Genomic DNA, 19,214 nt, shown 5'->3' on the forward strand with positions numbered 1-19,214 from the left:
GTCCGGGGATTTGATGGATTGAGAACTATTGAGAAATTGGAGCCAGGAATGGAGTCTGCATTCATTCTCCCCTCTTCTCTCTGCCTCAGAAATGAGTAGTCATTTTTTAAAAACTCCTACCGTTTAAAGTCACTGTTGACCACCCTGGTCCAAGACACAGGTCAACGTGACATGTCAACCCTGCTCACGCTGAACAACTGTTCAGAGCAGCTCATTCATAATTCATGCATCTAAAAGGTGTATTATGTGTATTTTGGCTGCTGACTTTCTAAATCGTATTTCCGATATTTCCACAGCAGACCCTAAAAGCCATACTTTCTATTAAACTATTCCTTATGTAAATCTTCCCCAGTCCTTTTCAGAATAGTATCCTTAAGGGAATACTTTTTGGTCTTGTAGTCATTCAAAGCACACAGACAAGTCCCCCTGGATTTTGTAAAATATCTTCTAGTAAAAGTCTCCTCTACTTCATCTCTTCACTCCCATCCTTCCCAAATCCACACTTTTACAGCATAAGAAGTGAGGTATAGAAGGCTCCTGAAATCACTATTGTTTAAAACACTGGAATATATACTAGGGCTGCCAATAAGTGGTACATCCTGGGATAATTTTTACTAGTCAAGCCCCCTAAGAGCAATTAACCAGGTACACTTTTTCTTAATTCCCTTTGATAATTGTTTCCAGCTTGCTGCCCAGTCTGGGAAATAGATCTTGGAGGAGGGAGGAGGATAGTCTTTGTTCATTGAACATGATGGTAGTTCTGAATCGTTTCAGGCTTCTTCTGGGAGAGCAGATGTTTTCAGAGTATCTTCTGCTTCCAATTCAAGATCATCCAAACTCTGAAATCTTGTGAGGAAACATAATGGTTTTTCTTAAGCATCACTAGGAGACACTGGTCCCGCCAGGCTCGTTAGGAAATAAGCCATTGTGTCGGTATTTTTATAAAACCACAGGTTTCTGAGAAGTTTCCCCTCTTATGGTGTTCTGGAAAGGCCTTCTACTTGCCAAGAGTGATCAATCTTAATTCCTAAAAAGCTGTGGCTGGAATTCTAATGGCAGCATGTTACGAATTGGCTTTTTGTGTTAATGAGTCTTAAGAGGATATTGTTCCCACAAAATGGTAATATAGATGCTAAATTCAAGTAAAAACCTCTTTGTAATTAATTAGGGTTTTGACTTTGAGTGACCATTTATATAATGAGTAACTGACTACAAACATAAGAACACAAACACTTCATATTTTAACTAAGGATTTAGTTGACAACAAAATACTGGCAAATTCCATACACTTTTAGAAAATTACTCTTGTGTGTCATTTGACCCAACCAAACCTTAAACCCTTGTTTCTCCTTTAAATCCTTCAGAGCATTCTGGCAATTATATGATTAGAGGCATTAAGCTGTCATTGTACACATTGAGGTATAGTAGGTAAAAGTTTGCTGAAAAATTAGAAGTAAATGTTACTTTCAATATTTACCACTGGGTTTGCAAATATAATTAAGTCAGAATTCTTTTCCATGACTTTTCTTCCCACTATTTATGACTCAGTAATGAACCTTGGTTGAAGGAATGTAAATCAAGTGAGTGCTTTTTGCTAATGGAAGATAAGCAAAAACCAACAACTTAGTGTTTCTGGGTGACCATTAGAAACAATAATAGTGTGTACCAGTGCTATATTCTTTATATGGATTATCTGATTTGACCCTTGTAGCAGCACATTGATGCAGTTCTCTTTGTTATTTCCATTTTATAAATGAAAAAAACTAGAGCTTGAGGAGTTCAGTAAAGATGCAAGGCAGTTTGGCGCCACAACCCATCTTTTAACAATGATAATGAATTAAAGAGAAGTATCCCCCACAATAGAGGTAACCATCATGGTAGGTAAGTAAGAGGTTATTATTTTTTCATGAGAGTTTTTTTTTTTTTTAAAAAAGAACGTAGTGGAGTCACAAACCCTATAAAAATGGAGTTTATTTCTAAAGGAGTTCAGAAATAAAGGCTTTCTGAAAAGTGCAGCTCTTTATGTCTTTACTCAGCTTTGCAGGGCAATGGCAAACACCACAAATCCCAAGGACCACAGAAAGGATCCAACAACCTCTATGGTGGCCCAATTCCTGCTTGAAGGTCACTGTACGGTGGCAAGTGTGTAGCACACTGGTGTCTGTGTGCATCTTGGCTGCAGACATCCAGCTTGGTTTCCAATTAAAAGGTAATCAACTTGGTTAGTAATGGAGGGTAAGATGAGTGACATAAACATATACTAGCCGTTGATAGTTCAGAGCCCACCTTGACCTTGGAGAGCTGTTGGGAATAAGAGCAGGGCAGCTTTAAGATGTTGAAATGCACAAATCTTCATGGTGCCTTAGATTCTTCCTCCTCCTTGTACTGGGATTCCCTCACCCCCTGTGCATCTTTAGCACTATTTAGCTCCAGCCTTCCTTTTTCTTTCTGAATGCCATTGTTGAGTTTAGAAATCCAGTGTTACTCTGTCCAAGCATGCTTCCTCGCATCTTTTGGTCTTCTGCTCTTACTTTTCTCATAGCATCATTGTACTTAGACAAGGTGAGAACCTTGACTTTTTTCTGCTGTTAACATGGTTCCTCTAGGCCCCTCCCCTCGTCTATGCCACACTGGTAACTTTCCTCTATAAGTTTCCTTGGAAATGGCCTCAGAAAAGATATCTGGACCACAGCTTTCAATACGCCTAACACCCAGTTGCTCATCATTTTTATACTGAATAGAAACAAATTCACTTGTTTTTGTTCTCTTTTGTGTTTCCTTTGTGTCCTATTTACTTGTAAATCCAAACACATAGATTCTGTCCAATTTTTCTGAATCCTTGGGAAATATTCAAAGGGTTTTTACTGAGTAGAATGTTAGGTAAAATATAGGAAATGGGCTCAAGTAAAATGAAAACTACTTTCATATATTTACTCTGAACTTCAAACACAGCACATATTTTTGAGTGTCTACATCTGCATTTTGAGTGTATGCATGTGTTCATACACCAAGGGAATGTCAATGGCGAAGAAAAGGAGTTAGTGCTGTTACTCAAGGTAAAGAGTATTAGGTAAACAGCCAGGTCAAGACTCACCTGAGTTAATTAGGATACCTTACCAATGGGCATATAATTAGAGCCAAATGTCTGGCAACAAGAGCAAAAATAAAAATATTTCTTCTAAAAGGCAGCATTTACTTCAGAGTTTTTCCCTTTTCATTTTAAGGATTATGATGGCAGGTATGCCCATCATGGGGTTAGCAGAACTACACGAGTTGAACATCACAGAGGGTGGTACTGGAACAGGAGCTGAACACTCTGCAGAGACCTGCACTTGACTCATAAGCCTACATCTCCCATTCTCCCTCCCCACAGTTTCCCACATGTCTTTGATCCCCAAACCACTTCTCCTTTAGGTCCTTACTGAATGGTCTCTATGGAACTATCTTTCAGTGAGAGAATCTGTTGAAGCCCTCTCCAGGTGGCACACCTACATATCTGCTTAAATTCCTTAAAAGGACATCCTCCATGACCATCCAAAGAGTCCTTATCAAAAAATTGTTCCACATACCCAAAGCCAGGAAAAACATTTTCTTCCCAGCAAATCTTCCTGGAGACAATGAATGTTGTCATGATTTCAGTCTGCCCTTTGCCCTGTCTGCTAGGAAGTTCAAATTTCAGTTTTGCTCAAGTCCTTCTTATCATTGTTCTCCCTCCCTCCTATTTTATAGATGGCTTTTGTTACTCACCCTGACAGGATGATTTTATGTCTTCGTATTCTTAGGTTTTATTGGAAGCCTCTTATGAGCTTACAAATCTTTTTGAAAGTAGCTAGATGTTGTACAAATAAGTTCTTATTCCAAATCTTTTTTTTATTTTAAACTTACATGTAATGCTATATCTATTTCAATCTTGATTTAAACTCTTACCTCATCCTCTGAACAGCCCATACATACACCTCTGCTTATTATATAATAGCTGGTTCTGAAGTTAGGAAACTTTTCAGAGGGGAGAGTATCTCTCATTTATTTTTAATCCACCCATACATATTTTGTTGTGGTGGGCCACGGAGTAGGTAGTAACCAAGGAAAGGTGAAAATAATAAAGATGTTACTAAATATTTCGAATATGGTAATCTTTTAGCATTATACCAAAGACATTACATAGCTGCAGATTAGTTGCCGAGATTGAGAAAGCTCAACTTAAGGAAGCAAACTCCTTTTGAAATGAACCAGGCTTAGTTTTTCCATGTCTTATAAACAGTCAGCTTCATCCAAGGTTTATAATGCACCAAGCAAGATGAATTGGCTATTGGACTAATGTAGAAGCTCTGTGTAATGTCTTTGAACACCTTAATGTTGACACTAAAACCATAATTCACAATTTCAGGATATGCTTCTTGGGGAAAGAGAGGAGAGCAGGGCTAAACAACAATGCGAGAGTTCAAAAGGGTTGAAGATGCACTCCGGGTATTTGGATTGGCACTCTAGAGCTGGCGGATGCTTGCCACTGCTTATCTGACTTATCTAAACTGCTGACGTCAAAAGAATTAGGCTAGAAATCTTATGATTACAGCTTTTCTTGTGATCTTTTCTGGTATTTCCTGTTTCCTGTCAGGCCAAATATACTTCGAAAGAGGGTTATTTTACGGCATTTCACTGTTTCTGCCTAAGCTAGAGCCAGAAGTACAAGGAGCATGAAATAAAAATAATTAAGAACAACATCAGAAAGCTCTGCTCAGCCCTATTCCCCTCGCCCACTGGCATTTCTTTTAAAGCATCAAAAAAGTTTCAGCAAAGGTTCAGAGTAGGATCTGTTTTTTAATGGAACAAGAGCTATTGTTCAGAACAGAAGAAGCCTCTTCAATTGTATTTCTATCAGCTTATTTGGGTGGTAATAAGCAGGCAGGCTGTGAATGTTATGATGCAGACAGCCAAAAAAAAAAAAAACTTCTGGTATGAGGGAGAGAGAGTTCAGGAGCAAAAGGAAGAAAAATGATCATTAAGGGCCATAACACCTTCCGGGGCCACAAATACCTGTCATAATCAGGAAAGAAAAAAAGTGGTTGGGAATGGACTTGCCCTTATAAAATCTTGTCTAACTGTTGCGAGATCTTCAACTTGCTTTCTGAGCACAGGCCAGAAAGAACATGATCAGCACTATGTTTGCAAAGAGAAATTGACAGGTGAATCCTCAGTGGTTTATGAGCAAATGTACTTCAGACTCTCAAAGCCACTGTCTGGCCTGATCCACCCTCCTGAAACTCCACCTCTAGGCAACTACATAGAAAGAAGCAGAGCTATTGAAAGGGTCACAGTGACATTTCATTTAAGGAACCAGCACCTTCTCTATCTCTTTCACTCATATATAACTTCCTTTAACCTTACAGTCTTGGTTAAATTCTCACATCTGGCATTCTGTTCTGGTAAATGACTACTTTGTGTACAATGCAAACGATCTAGATGGAAAGATTCACAAAGAGAGAGTAGAACTTGCCCAGACAACTTATAATCTAATCCTGAAAACAAGAAAAAAGGAGAGCTTATAAACACACACACACACACATCACACATATATCACACATATATATTATATAGGTTGAGTATCTCCTATCTGAAATGCTTGGTTGGGATCAAAAGTTTTTCAGATTTCAGATTTTGAAAAATTTGCTACATAATGAGAGATTGTGCAGATGGGACCCAAGTCTAAACATGAAATTCATTTATTTTAATCTACACCTTATACAGATAGCCTGAAAGTAATTTCATACAATATTTTTAGTATGTGTGAGTTTTGACTGTATCTGTCACATGTGAGGTCAGGTGAAGAATTTTCTACATGTGGCCTCATGTTAGTGCTCAAAAGTTTTAGATTTGGGAACATTTTGAATTTTGCCTTTTCAGATTAGAGATGCTCAATTTGTACACACGTAATTCCTGTTCCTGTAGGGATGGACACCACATACTTATGTAAACCAATCAGAGATGTTAAGTATTTGGATGTGAAAAGGGCCAAAAATTAGACTTAGAGAGATGATCATGTAATGAAGCCTTTTCGCAGTTGAAGGATTTCAGGGTTTGACCACAATAGGCAGGGAGGATTAGGGACCTCACGTTGACCCTTGTGTGTTCAGTTACCAGCTTTTCAACCCTGAGTATGTCGTATGACCTCTGTGGAGTCTCAATTTTCTCATTTGAAAGAAATGCAGCGGTAAAACTAGATGGTCTCAAAGGCCCATTTCCATTGGAAAAAGCAAAGATATTTCTACTTTCCATTTAATTATTTCCAATAGTTTTACTAGAGTTAAGAAGTCTTGTCCATATGCAATCTGGTATCTCTAAGGTCTTGCACTCTATTTCCCCTCTGTTCTTTGCTTAAAATGCTGTACCAAGCTAAGTGACTCATTTCCATTCTCAATCGTTTCGTTTCTTGTGCTCCTCTGTCTTTGCATCTATGTTCATGCTAATTCATTCCCCAAGAAGATCACTTTCTCACATTTTGTTGAGATCTTCATCATCTTAAAGACCCAGCTGTAATGATCAGTTCAAAACCAAGCCTTCCTGGGCCACCCTAGAAAGGGTCAGTTAATCCTCATGAACTACCTATTACACTTGGTTTGCTTACAAGTCCATAGTTTTAGCTAACTTACCACATTATAAGCTACATTTAAAACTGGGTTCTTATCATACATTTTCTCATCCATTCTGTGGCACCTAACCTTGAAAGAATTGCTTGCTTTAATAAAAATGTCAACCTCAAAACAGAAAGAAACATGACTTGGCAAAGACTCAAACCTGTTCTCAGATTATGAGACATGAATTAATTTTATTTAGTCTCGAATTTGAAGATGAACATTCTTTAAATGGCAGCTCTGGATGGGAGAAATAAGAATAGAAATCATTCAGGACAGTACATCAAGCGGTGGAAGGCTTTGGCTTGATGATTTACACAGCATTCCTTGTTGTTTTCTGAATTGAAGGAAAAGTTCTTTTCATCATAAAATTCTCAACCTCTACTAAATGTAGCCACTGAATGCCAACCTTCAGGTTATATATTCATCACTATCTTTACTCTAAGTCCACCTTTTTACCAGCCTCTGTGCTAGAATGATCTTTCTTTCTTTTTTCAGTACAAGGGATTGAACCCAGAGGTACTAAATAACTGAGCCACATCTCCAGCCCTTTCATTTTTTTTATTTTGAGACAGGGTCTCACTAAGTGGCTTAGCTTTACTAAATTGCTGAGGCTGGCTTTGAACTTGCAATCCTCCTGCTTCAGCTCCCATCAGCTGCTGGGATTACAGGTGTGTGCCACTGCATCCAGCTAGAATGGGTTTTCTGATATGTGAATATTTATTTTGTCATTTTCCATTTAATTTACCTGACATTTTCTCATTGCTTAGAGAATGTACTCTTTAGAAAGGCAGATGAGTCCTTAACTACCTGGTTTCCAGCATTCTTTGCTTATCTCATCTGTAGTTTTTGCCTGATATACTCCATATGCCTCAATTTGCTATTCCCCACAATTTCTTGGATTTAGTCTGATTGTTTATACATCTTTTAATATCTTTCATCCCTTCTTAATTTGCAGAAATGTTATTCAACTTGAGTGATATCTCAAAAAATGACCTTCTTTCTGATCCTTTAATATCCACCATAAAGATAGAATTAGTCATTCCTTCATGAGTATGTACCTCTAGTATATCATAAATCATATCTATCTATCTATCATCCATCTATCCACTCACCATCCACTTAAATGTTTTTGAGTTATGAATTTTTATTGTCAAAGGAACCAAAGATGGTGCTTGGTACATGATAGTTACTAAACAAATTAAGTAGAATGAATTTTCTTGGTCCTTCTTCATATTCTTTGGGAGTGTTATTTCTACCATATTGTAAGACACATGCCATTGATATCATGGAGTTGCTTATGTATCTGTCTCTTCTAACTAACCACACCTACCTTTTTTCCTTCTTCTGCCCAGGATTATAATTCAATATGCTGGATAGACACACAAGAGGTAATTATTCAATTGAATAATTTGGAAAGAAACCAAAAACTTTGAATTTGAGTTCCATTTCCTGAATATCTTCAATAAATAATCAGTAATACAGATTTCAATTTCTTCTCATTTTGGAATAAATCCCAATGTGATTGACACTCATTGTGGAATACAAGAAACTAAATATTTGCATGTAATATTAAAACACTATTTTCAAATCTATGACCTCCTAGAATGTTCCTAATTATTTTTGCAGGATTTGAGACATTTTCAAAGCAAAATTTGTTTTAGTCCAATTTTGTCTATTCACATTTTACAATGCACTTATTACCAAATCAAGCAATAGGGTATTTTCATCCTAAACAGGGTAGGAAGAATTTGCTTTAGATTTTACAAATCTGGTGAATCCATAATTTCTTGATGTTATATACTAATTTAATTGACAAGGAAATAGTTCCTTTTCTTTTACTACAGAATTAGAAGCTTATTAACGAAAAGCAGTGGAAAGCTCAGAATTCAAAGGAGATGGATGTATCTAAATTTCCAGTGGGTTATAGAGACAGGAGGGGGAAGAGGCAGCAGATTCCCCTAATAGACCCTCTTGGAAGAGGCAGTAGTGATTTCTGTTACAATGCTAGACGAACATAATGATCCCGCTGCAATGCTGGAAGCCTGACTGGAGTTCACCCTCAGTTCCTCCAGCACTTTCCATCCCTAGGGGCCAGGGACCAGAGAAAGAAGGAGTAGAATTCTCAGAAATTTCCAGTTAGCTCATTCAAGCAGTGAAAATGCATGAGACCTGACCAGAGTACAATGCACTGTATAATTATGACCACAATTACAATTAGTTGCAGATAGAAAACCTCAGAAACCAACCAGAAAGGTATATATTGGTACACATCCTGTTTCCTGTATTACACTCATTCAGTTGAACTTTCCAGTGTCAAAGTCCTGAGACTTTGCTGAAATGTACATGTATATTTTTAAGAGAGAAAGTGAAGGAGGGAACAGAGAAGTCAGAACAATTGAGTTCAGCATATGCATAATAATAGAGCGCAAGCAAGTCCCAGTGAAGGTGCAACCCTCAGGCATAGGGTTAAGCACATAGTAGTGCAACCACAGGGTAATGCGGACAAAGTTTGTTGAGCGATATCTGTGTATCCATGTGCTGTTTCTTTTATTTATTTATTTATTTATTTTTCACTCTCCTGGACATATATTCCTGTTCTGTCCCACCAGAGGTATCTCCTGAGGCTGATCAAGAATGCTGTAGCAAGAAGGAGAAGAGAAAGAGGGAGCTGACAATCATCATTTGACCTTCAGAGTAACCGAATTCTGGTTTGTTTTGTGTGTGAGTTTATAGCAGAACAATAATCTTGAGAACTGCTCTTTATGGAAAGATAAATGGATTGTCTTCATTCTTTAATTACTTAATACACTAAAGATTTCTTTACCATACTGGGAGGGAGGCCTGTGGATTTGGTTCCACACAGAGATTTCCTTCTCCTGGGAGGAAAACTTCGAGGGTGCGGGGAAGACATGTTTAAACAGGAGAGGTGCAGAGGCCACTCCTGATGCTCTGGGGAGTTGGGGAAGGGGAGTCAAAGGCAGAGCCAATAGTAGAACATACCTGTGGTTCTGCCTCTCTGGTTGGCACCTTGCACGTGTAGGGCAGAAGCATTCAGATAGGTATATGGGGACTAAGGCACACATTCACCCAGTTGCCATCTTGGGGGGAACAAGGGGAAGGGAAAGAAGGAATTTAATCCAGAAAAGACTAACCACCATGTCATTAATTAAAAAATTTAAACCTTCTTATTCTCTGTTTGGATGGGTTCAAGAGCAAAATTTGATTGGTTGGAGAAGAGACATAGACTGTATTTTATGACACAATTGAGTATGGAAATTTGAAATCTCTTTTACAAATATTTTATTTTATTTACTTATTTATTTATTTTTATTTGTACTTCTGTTTATTATTGTTTCTTTTTAGTTACACACAACAATAGAATTCATTCTGACATAATTATAAAATCTTGGAAAATAATTAGTTCTAATTCAGTCCCCAGTACTTCCCTTCCCCTCCTTCCCACCTCCTTTTCTTTCCTCTATGCTACTGTCTTTCTGCTATTTACTTATAGCTTTTTTTTGTTAAATTAGTGTCTTGTAGGTGTAATGATGAGATGCACTGTTGCATATTCCTATACCTACATAGAAATGTTTCCGTCTTTCCCTCTCATACAAATATTTTAAACAGCAGCTGTTTCCTCCTCATTTCACTTCCTGCCCCCAGGCACTCTTTTCTGGGTTTTCCACCTATTTTTTTCTCTTCTCTTTCTTCTTTTTTTTTTTTTTTTCAAAAAACCAATTTTTATTGAGGTGTATTTTATGTATCATAAATTCTCCAGTTTCAAGAGTACAATTCAATGATTTTTAATAACTTTGCTGGGTAGTACGGCCATCACCTTAAGTCAGTTTTAGGATATTTCCACTTCTCTGACAAGATCCCTTAAGTTCATTTGCAATTAATTCCATTCCTACCCCCAACTCCTGGCAAGCACTAATTTACTTTCTGTCTCTATAAATTTGCCTTTTCTGGACATTTCATACAGATGGAACCATAGGATATATGGTCTCTTGGGTATGGCTTCTTTCACTTCCGGTAATGTTTTTAAGATTCGTTCATAATGTATCATAAGCCAGTAGTTAGTTTCTTTTTATTGTTGAATAGTGTTTCACCATATTGACAGACCACATTTTTGTTTTCCATATGCATATGTCCATGTAAGTGATGCTATTTAGATTGTTCCTAGTTTTTGCCTGTTGAGATATCTGTATCTGAATCACCTTCAACAAATTCTATCTACCTCCTTGAATGAGACCTTCTAGATATATACATCTTTAGGTTTTCTGGAGTGCCTGTTATTTATGTACGTGATTTATTTGAGATAATTGGGTGCCATCCCAAAGTATCTGGAGAGGGAAGCACAAAAGAGAATCTCACACATTAGCTTTAACTCCACAGGTTAAGGAACACACGAGGATTCAACTGTGAAAGTTCTGATCATTCCATTTCTGTGTTTCTCACTACCCTTGGCTATTCAATTTTCCTTTCAATAACTTGACTAAATATTTACATTCATGTGCTCTGCAACTCTCATCTTGATTTTTATTTTACAGTTTTCTGGATCTAGTACTTTTTAGTTTCTATTACCAAGTACATGAAACTGCTACTCAGTTTCTCTTGAAATTTGTTCTTCTATTCTCCAGGATTTTATTTTTCTTCAGTGAGCTTGGCCCCTTGGACTCAAGGCCATCCACAAGTCAATGCTGCTTTGTCAATCACGCCTCCTAATTGTATACAAGGCTAACTTTTAAATTTTATCTTGTCGTTAATGATAAGGATGTGATTTGCTAGCTCAAGTACTCCCTTAGCACTTGTGCAAGAGCTGATAAAGTGACCAAATGCTCAGGACAGGGGCTTGGTTTATAATCTATAACATATATTCCATGTGGGTTTTTTAAGTTCTTAAGGGTCTCTGATTAATTTTGTAATTTGAGGAAATTTAAGACAAAAGATAAAACTTCTCTTAGCATTTTAGACATTGATATCAATTCCAAAGAGAAATTCATGGAAAAGTAGAGAGAGATAAAAGGAAAAGAGGAAGGATAAAATTCATGTAGACATGATACAAGTACTGTGAGCTTTGCTTAAGTTTTTGATATGGTGAGATGTACCTACTATGCATTCATTGACAATCAAAGAGAGAAAAAAATCAGATGGTAGAAAAGAGCACACATTTCCAGTTGCTTCTCTGAGTTTTATAAAATCAGTGCTTCATTATCCAGTTAAACCAGCCTTATTGGAAAAAATAAAAAAAGAAAGAAAAGAAAAAAGAAGCAGCTTTCAGGCAAAGAGCAGAAGATGTGGAAATAACATCTTCCCCTTAGCTTCATCGCCTCAAAAGCTCATTTGTAGGGCCAAGTAAACACATCTCTTCTGCACTCTATTTTTGAAATTATGTTAGAGAGTACACAGGCTGTTGTCTGTAAAAGAAGCAACTTTAGAAACTTTGGTTCAGTTTATATAAAGCAGTCCAAGATGCATGAGCAGAGTAATTATTTTTAAAGTATATAAATGAATTCAAAGTTTGTAAGCATTTGCTCTAAAATTTTGTAATTATCAGTAAATTACAACTTCTTTATGTAGAGAGAACTGTCTCATATTAGTTTTGAGTTCTGAAATTCACTCTTGTGTATTCTTACATTTTAAAAGCCATCATGACTAATCCTGATCTTCTGCTAGAATACAAGTTTAAAAATGATTCCATTAAAAGAAAAAAAAAACCTAGGATTTATGCATCTTGAATAATCTGTCTCTAGGAAAAAAATGTTCATTCAGGCACTTAATGGCAACTTGTAAACGATTTTATTCCTTCTGATAATTTTCTAACACCACCCTCCACCCCCCACACATATCAAAATGTATTGAGTGGCTGACAAGTGAAAGACGTTAGGGTGAACACACACACAAAAAAGAATGTTCTCCAGACTCTCAAAGAGCAGGTAATGGTGGAGGGGAAGAAGCAAATGTACACTACTTGTAACAAAATAAAGTGATTTGCCTGTGAAATAAATACAAAAGAAGTTCTATGAGATTTCAGAAGAGGAAGACAGTCATTCTGATTATCCCCAGGGGATTAGCTCCAGAGCCTTATGCAGATACCAAATCCAGGGATGCTCAAGTCCTTTATATAAAGTGGTGCTGTATTTGTACATAACCTATTCACATCATCCAGATTGCTTATAATATCTGGTGCAGTGTGAGTGTTATGTAAATAGTTGATGTTTAGGAAATAATGACAAGAAAGATGTCTGTATAGATTAAGTACAAATGCATTTTTATATTATTATTATTATTTGATCCATAATTGACTGAGTCCATGAACGCAGAAGCCCTGGGTACTGAAGGCTAGTTGTATTTTTCTTCAGTCATCTTGAGAAGGCTTCATGAAAAGCCTTGCATGTGAGTGTGGGAATGGGAGAAATTGGGTACCTGGAGGGAAGTCATATTAAACATTGGGAACAAAAAGTAGAATGCAAAAAGGAAGCTGCAAGATGCTTGTCTTGTCTGGGTAGAATATAAGTGCTCAGAGGGCAACATTGACAAGTAAAGTGAGCTCCTTCCTCCTTTGAATGCACGAGGAAGGACTGTCGATTTTTTTTTTTTTTCTGCAGCTGGAAAATCATTGAAGAATTTGGAGAGGGGTGAGAAAACTCTGCCTTTTCTTTTTTAACATTGTTATGCTAAATCCCAGAGCAGAAAGAAGAGGGCTAGAGAAAATTCTGCCATTGGCAGCTACTGCAGAATTATAGACAAAATGACATGAGGTTTGAACAAGGGCCACGTAACTGAATAGATAAGAGGGTAAAGGTGAGAGAGAAGTTGATGAAAAAATAACACATAAAGCCCATAATTGTGTGTTATGCTTACCATTACTGAGAATGTAGCAGGGCTTGGGCTCTTTCTAGGCACTTTTTTTTTGGGGGGGGGCATTATCTCATTTAATTCTCATTACAACCTAATGTGAAGATGCTATTACAGTTATTCCCTTTTTATGGGAGAGAAACTAAGGCTCTGAGAGGTGAAGTAACTTGTCCAAGGTCACACAATTCAGTAATGGAGATGCAGGGTTTAAAAACCTTTAAATCTCAACACTTTAACTAAAATCTGGTACATTGAGCCTTTCTTATGGACTTAGAACCAATCAGAACTGGGAAGCTGGAGAAAATCACTTTGAACTTGGGTTTCTGTCATGCACAAAAACAAATCAAAGTGCAAGAAAAGGTTCAGTTCGCAGTGAAAGGATGTTTTCCAGTTTTGAATTAATTTTGCATTCCCATTTTAAGGATGGATTAAATGGCCAATGATTATTATCCAGTATAGCTACATACAAGCAGTTAGTTTTAGCAAAACCTTATGAATTCATGTCAGGTTATTTGCTGTTGAGACAAATTGATTTTTAAAGCAATTTGTTTTGCTTTGAATGAGATCATTAGGCACTGATGAGTATTTGAAAGTATATATGAAGTTTTACAAGTGTTCTTGAATTTTACTAGTTTTACAGTCAATATTTTGAGTGGACAGAGAGGCTTAAACTAATAAGTGCTTGTTTTCACACTGACTCTGTAGACTGAACTCTGATTCATAAATTCATAATTGTTCTCTGAGTCTGTTGATTCATCTCTGAGTTATGTTGTCTAGCACAATTCCTGGTATACATGAAGCAACTAATAAATGTTCCTTGAATTATAATGATCAGAGTGTTTAGTCTTTAACATATTAAATTCATATCATGTCTGATTATTGAAAAGTTTAAAATTATACATTAAATGCTAATATGAATTGGGGAGTTTAGGAACCAAAATTCTTTTGAAGAATTTTCTTGTCTGATGTTTGATATTTAGAGCTGGATATAAAGCAAATTTCTGATATTTGTATTCTCTATGAAATGTGAGTTTCAATGGCTATTGAGAAATGGGCTACAATTTTTTTCTTTTTCTTTTCTTTTTTTTGAGAGAGACAGTTGTGTTTTCTATATTTTTTTCTGGAACCAAAGGCTTTATTGAAATGGGAACAAGCCTAATAAATAAGTAAAATATAATTTAAAATTTAGACCAGAGATGCCAAAATGAAAGGTAAGTTCCATAGCTGCAGAGTTTGCAGTTATTTGGATTGAATTTTAAAATCAAATTATTTATTCAACTAAGAACAAGTCCTGCTAGGAGATGTCTAGTCTTAAGCTGCTAGCTGGCTAGAATCATAATTAGAATAATATTTGTGTTCACAGCATCTGAGAAACCACCTGTTGTTTCTCATCCTCTTCTCTCCCTGCTCCCTACCTCAGAGCAGGCTTTAACCCCTGTGCTAGAAGCTTAATTTCTGTTAATAGTAGATGAGGATTTTCCCCTGGGTCTTCCCAGCACTTGAAGCTTCTTTCTAACACTAAAATTCACAAGATAAGTAGAAAAATGCAAAGGAGGTACAATTCTTTAAATTCTTTTGTCTGCTACTATTATTTTTCTGGTTTGACTGAGGTTTGCATCATGAATTCTCATGCTTGCTCCATCAACATATAATCAATAAAGCTATGTCTTAAGTCTTAAGTATAAATTTAAATTACCTACCACATGCCCCAATCATGTGAGTTTTGGAGACCAGAGTTGGGCAACTGAGGTCCTGATCTGGTTCTGACACAGTTGAAATGTGTCAGCTTGGTCAAATTGCTTAGTCTCTGAGCTATTTACCTCAGTTCTAAAAATATAGGGGCTAACTAGTTAATCAGATGACCCTGAGAAAAGGGGGAAAAGATGTGAATAATTAAATAATATGGTACAATTCAATAAACTGAGTTGACATTCTGACCTCAAACATACCCATCCCCTCCAGAGTCCCTTTCTAGGGTTAACAGTGCTTTGGCCAGTGCCTGCCTTGGCCAAAGATGCCATAAGCCCCAACATGTGAAAGTGGCTAGTCCTTCTTCCTTGCTGTCTCCCATTCTCTTCTCCAGCCTATGGTTTGGAACAGCCACTGAAGTGTCTCTAGTGCATGCTGATCTGAAGATGGTGGGAGATGTCCACATGTCACCTTGCTCTCATCAGAGCACTAGAGACTCCTGTGCCTCCATCCAATTCAGTGTATTTCATCTTAAAAATCTCTCACAGATACTTATTTATATCCTTATTTTCCCATGAATTCTTTTTGCCCTCTCCATTTAAAATAAAACCTCAAAACATTTTTCTATTTCATTCGTAAAGAACAAAGTTCCAGTGTCATCTAAAAAATAAGAGTAAAAATAATGATGCCCTTCATGAAGGAAGAGAAAAACTGGAACTTTTAAGGTTACATTAGACTGGTAACACCATCTCTAGAGTCCTCTAAAGTGACTATTAGTTCTATTCAGAATTTCTGCAATTTCATGGTTTTTAAACATTTAAACCAATTCATCTGATACCACAAGCAATCAAAATATACACAGAGTTTATAATATTTAGTTTTCCTGTTTTCAGTTACTAGTGTAGCAAAAATGTTGTTGCCACACATGCAATGTATTAAGTACCTACTGGTAAAGATAGCCAAGAGGAGGGAACACACAGCTATTGGAGAAGGTGGGACCGGATGCTTGAACTGGATTTGGTAGTCTGAATACAACATTTTCAGTCAGTTGATCCAAAGAAGACATTTCAAGCACAGGACTTAGAGGTAGGGTGCCACTTGATGCACAGTGAGTTGCTTAATGATACTGTAACAGTATAAATTGTTTGAGGGCACTGAGGCAAGGGTGAGAACTGATGTGTGTGTGTGTGGGGGAATCATTTCTACCATAAATCTGTACACACAGGGGTAAACTGCTTAAGCCATCATTTCTAAAAATGGAGAAATGGCAGATTTTGTGTTCCTGAGGGTCCCTGCTGCCACTCCCTAGTGGTGAAAATGGCGAAGTTGAACAGCACCTGATGCTGGGCAAGGAAAGGGCTTTGGGAACCAGGTGAATGAGGAAGAGGAAGCAAGAGATAATTCTGAAAGCAAAGCAGCTCACCTCTGGGGCTCATCCTAAGGCCCTCTGTTCATAGGTGGATGATAAAGATTTTTTGCAGACACCAGAAATTGTGAGCCCTTCTCTCTCTGAGAATGAGAAGGCAAGGGAAGAAGAAGGGAGGGGGACCAGCATCCTTTAGGGAGGTACTGAGCTAGAGCCTGCTCCTTCCAGGCAGGGTGACCAGGACTGCAGCCTGGGGTGCCGCGATCTTTCCAAATGGCCACGGATGCATTTCCATTAAGACTCAACTACCTGTCCTATCAAAAGGCTAGAAAACCCATTTAAGCCATGAGAAGTTAAACTAGCTCTGTTTTCTCTCTGTAGTAGTGCGTCTTCAGGAGTCAGACACCTACTAACACAAGATAGAAAAATAACATACCTCCATCCCCACTGACACGCTAACATCTGTTGAATTCGGCAGTTTTACCAGAGGGTGCCATTTCAAATATGAATTTTAATCATTTAATTTAATAAAACAAACCGAGGAGAGTAACAGTTGAAGTGTCATAGTTGAATTTTCTGTCCAGGTGGCTTTTTCCACTTTGCTTGCCCTATACACAAGAAATATGGGATGGCTTCCGCATTACCTCATTTCTTCTGACCAAGACCCACTTCCCAGTGCTCCATCTCTTGAATGCCACATAAACCTCAGGATGATTGGTTTCCTTCTCTTTTCTAAGTACTTAAATACTCATTGTTTACTAGAGACCAACATTGGTTTGTTTTTAAAAAATTCCTTTCTTTGCTCAGACCATTACTTTTTTTATAATATTCTTTATAGATTATTAGGCAACTTAACCAAAAAAAAAGTTTCTGTCATAAGTTATTAAAAACAAAACCAGGAGAGTTTTAATTTCCTAGTCTCTTTCCATGAGAAAGAGAGAGGTAATTTTTGGTGTATCTTTTCTGTCCACCCCATCTCTCACCGCCAATGGCATGTCAGGATTCCACTGCATAGGGCCAGCCAGAACTCCAAATACATAAACACACACTCATATTCTTTCTTCTCAAGTGAAGCCACTACTTTACAAATATTTACCAACATATTCCACAAAGGGAGAGATCACCCTGGAATCACTTATAGCATGTGTAGTTTATGGAGCCCATTGGGGTCCTTCAGGGGGATCCTAGGCATCTTTGTGTCCTTGTGCTCACTGTTAGAAACAGCAAATTCTCTATGACAGTCCCAAATACAGCACATTCTTATGATATGACAAATCCTCTATGAATCATCATTTCCACATTTGTGGGTGAGTTGATTTTTCCTTTTATCAGTTTAGGGTTGTTTGTATTATTGCTGCTTGTCAAAGAGGAAACTGAGGCACGAGAGTTTACCAACTTGCCCAGGACATAGAAAGGGTGTAGGCCAAAGGCAGTCCTGGGAATATCATACATTCTATAGTTGTATAGTTAACAATTGGAAGATACATTTTACTTTATATGCAGAATTACAAAAAGCAACTCAAAGAGAATATATATATATATATATATATATATATATATATATATATATATTTGTTTTTGAAGGTAGCTCTAATATGTCAACAAGAAATGTTGGAGGCAGGATGGACCTTAAAAAGCATCCAGTTTCCACCCTCTCCTCTGGAGGTCTGAAACTCTGGAAACTCAGCTTGTTTAAGCCCACAGGGCAAGCCTTGAAGCAGGCTAAGCCCAAATCCCAGGTTTCTTATTTCCACCCCAATGCACCTCCTACCTTATCACTCTTAAATTTTTAGATGCTTTTCTACAACAGAGCCAACATTTGTAAGTCCCAGCCCTTGGACCCTAAACTGTACAGTTTCTCTTTCTTCCTTTTCCCACTTTTATGACTTGGGCTCTTCGAGTAATCAGATGTGGCCCTGCCACCTTGTTGCACCCCACAGTCAATTTACCTGGAAAGCTGTGGAGAGCATCTTCGTTTTCCAGAATGCCTCTCTGTTTGGTTGCCTGCAGTTCACTTTTGGATTTCCAAACCAGCTTGACCATCCTGATCATCTCTGGCAAGTCCCAGGGCAGCGGCCCCTGCTGGCACCCCGGCCGGCTGCCCAGGGAGGAGGGCAGCACACCTTCTGGGGCTGTCCACCTCCTGCCTAGCTCTGCCGAGTGGAAATACCGCTCTAGTACAGGCATTCTGCCCTGTGCCCCACAAGAGGCGGTAGGGCTGCCGCCGCCACCGTCGCCGCCGCTGCCGCCGCCGCTGCTGCTAGCAGAAGGGAAATTCTTCCTCTGCAGGGGTAGCCGAACCCCCGTGAGATCCTCTTCAGCCTTGGAAAGACAAGCCTCCTCCAGCCTGGCACAGCCTCCTGTCTCTCCGGTCCCCGCGCAAACGCTGGCGACGAGAGCGAGGCACTTCCCAAGGTTTCTCACTGGTGAGAAACTGTTACTGTACTCCTTCCTGAGAGATAGAATGCATTTTTTTTTTCCCTTTTCCCTTCTCTCTCAGGCACTGAGTTCACAGCACTTAATTAATCCCAGGCTACAGCTGGAACGACAGCGGGGGGAAGAAAAGCCATTGAGTTCTCTGCATTTGCTTTCCCTCCTCTTCCTCCTGATTTGTTTCCAATTTGCTTTTTGGTGCTTGTCAAAGTTTGTCAAACGTCTTAGCTCTGAAG

At 38.1% G+C, this 19,214-nt stretch overlaps 1 protein-coding gene across 2 annotated transcripts in view; it reads right to left on the minus strand.

Moving 5' to 3' along the window:
• Nucleotides 1-19,214, minus strand: part of Pde7b (phosphodiesterase 7B) — a 318,242-nt gene that overhangs the window by 121,632 nt on the left and 177,396 nt on the right. The window contains exon 1 of one of the 2 annotated variants that reach the window (XM_027938494.2): nt 18,495-19,010. The exons of the other annotated variant lie outside the window; for it this stretch is intronic. Coding sequence (XP_027794295.1) covers nt 18,495-18,732 — 238 coding nt within the window. The 5' untranslated portion in view covers nt 18,733-19,010. Of the gene's footprint in view, nt 1-18,494; nt 19,011-19,214 lie in introns of those variants that run through there. 2 annotated transcript variants of the gene reach the window in all.

The sequence above is a fragment of the Marmota flaviventris genome, chromosome 6, assembly GCF_047511675.1.
Source record: "Marmota flaviventris isolate mMarFla1 chromosome 6, mMarFla1.hap1, whole genome shotgun sequence".
Taxonomy (NCBI): Eukaryota; Metazoa; Chordata; class Mammalia; order Rodentia; family Sciuridae; genus Marmota; species Marmota flaviventris.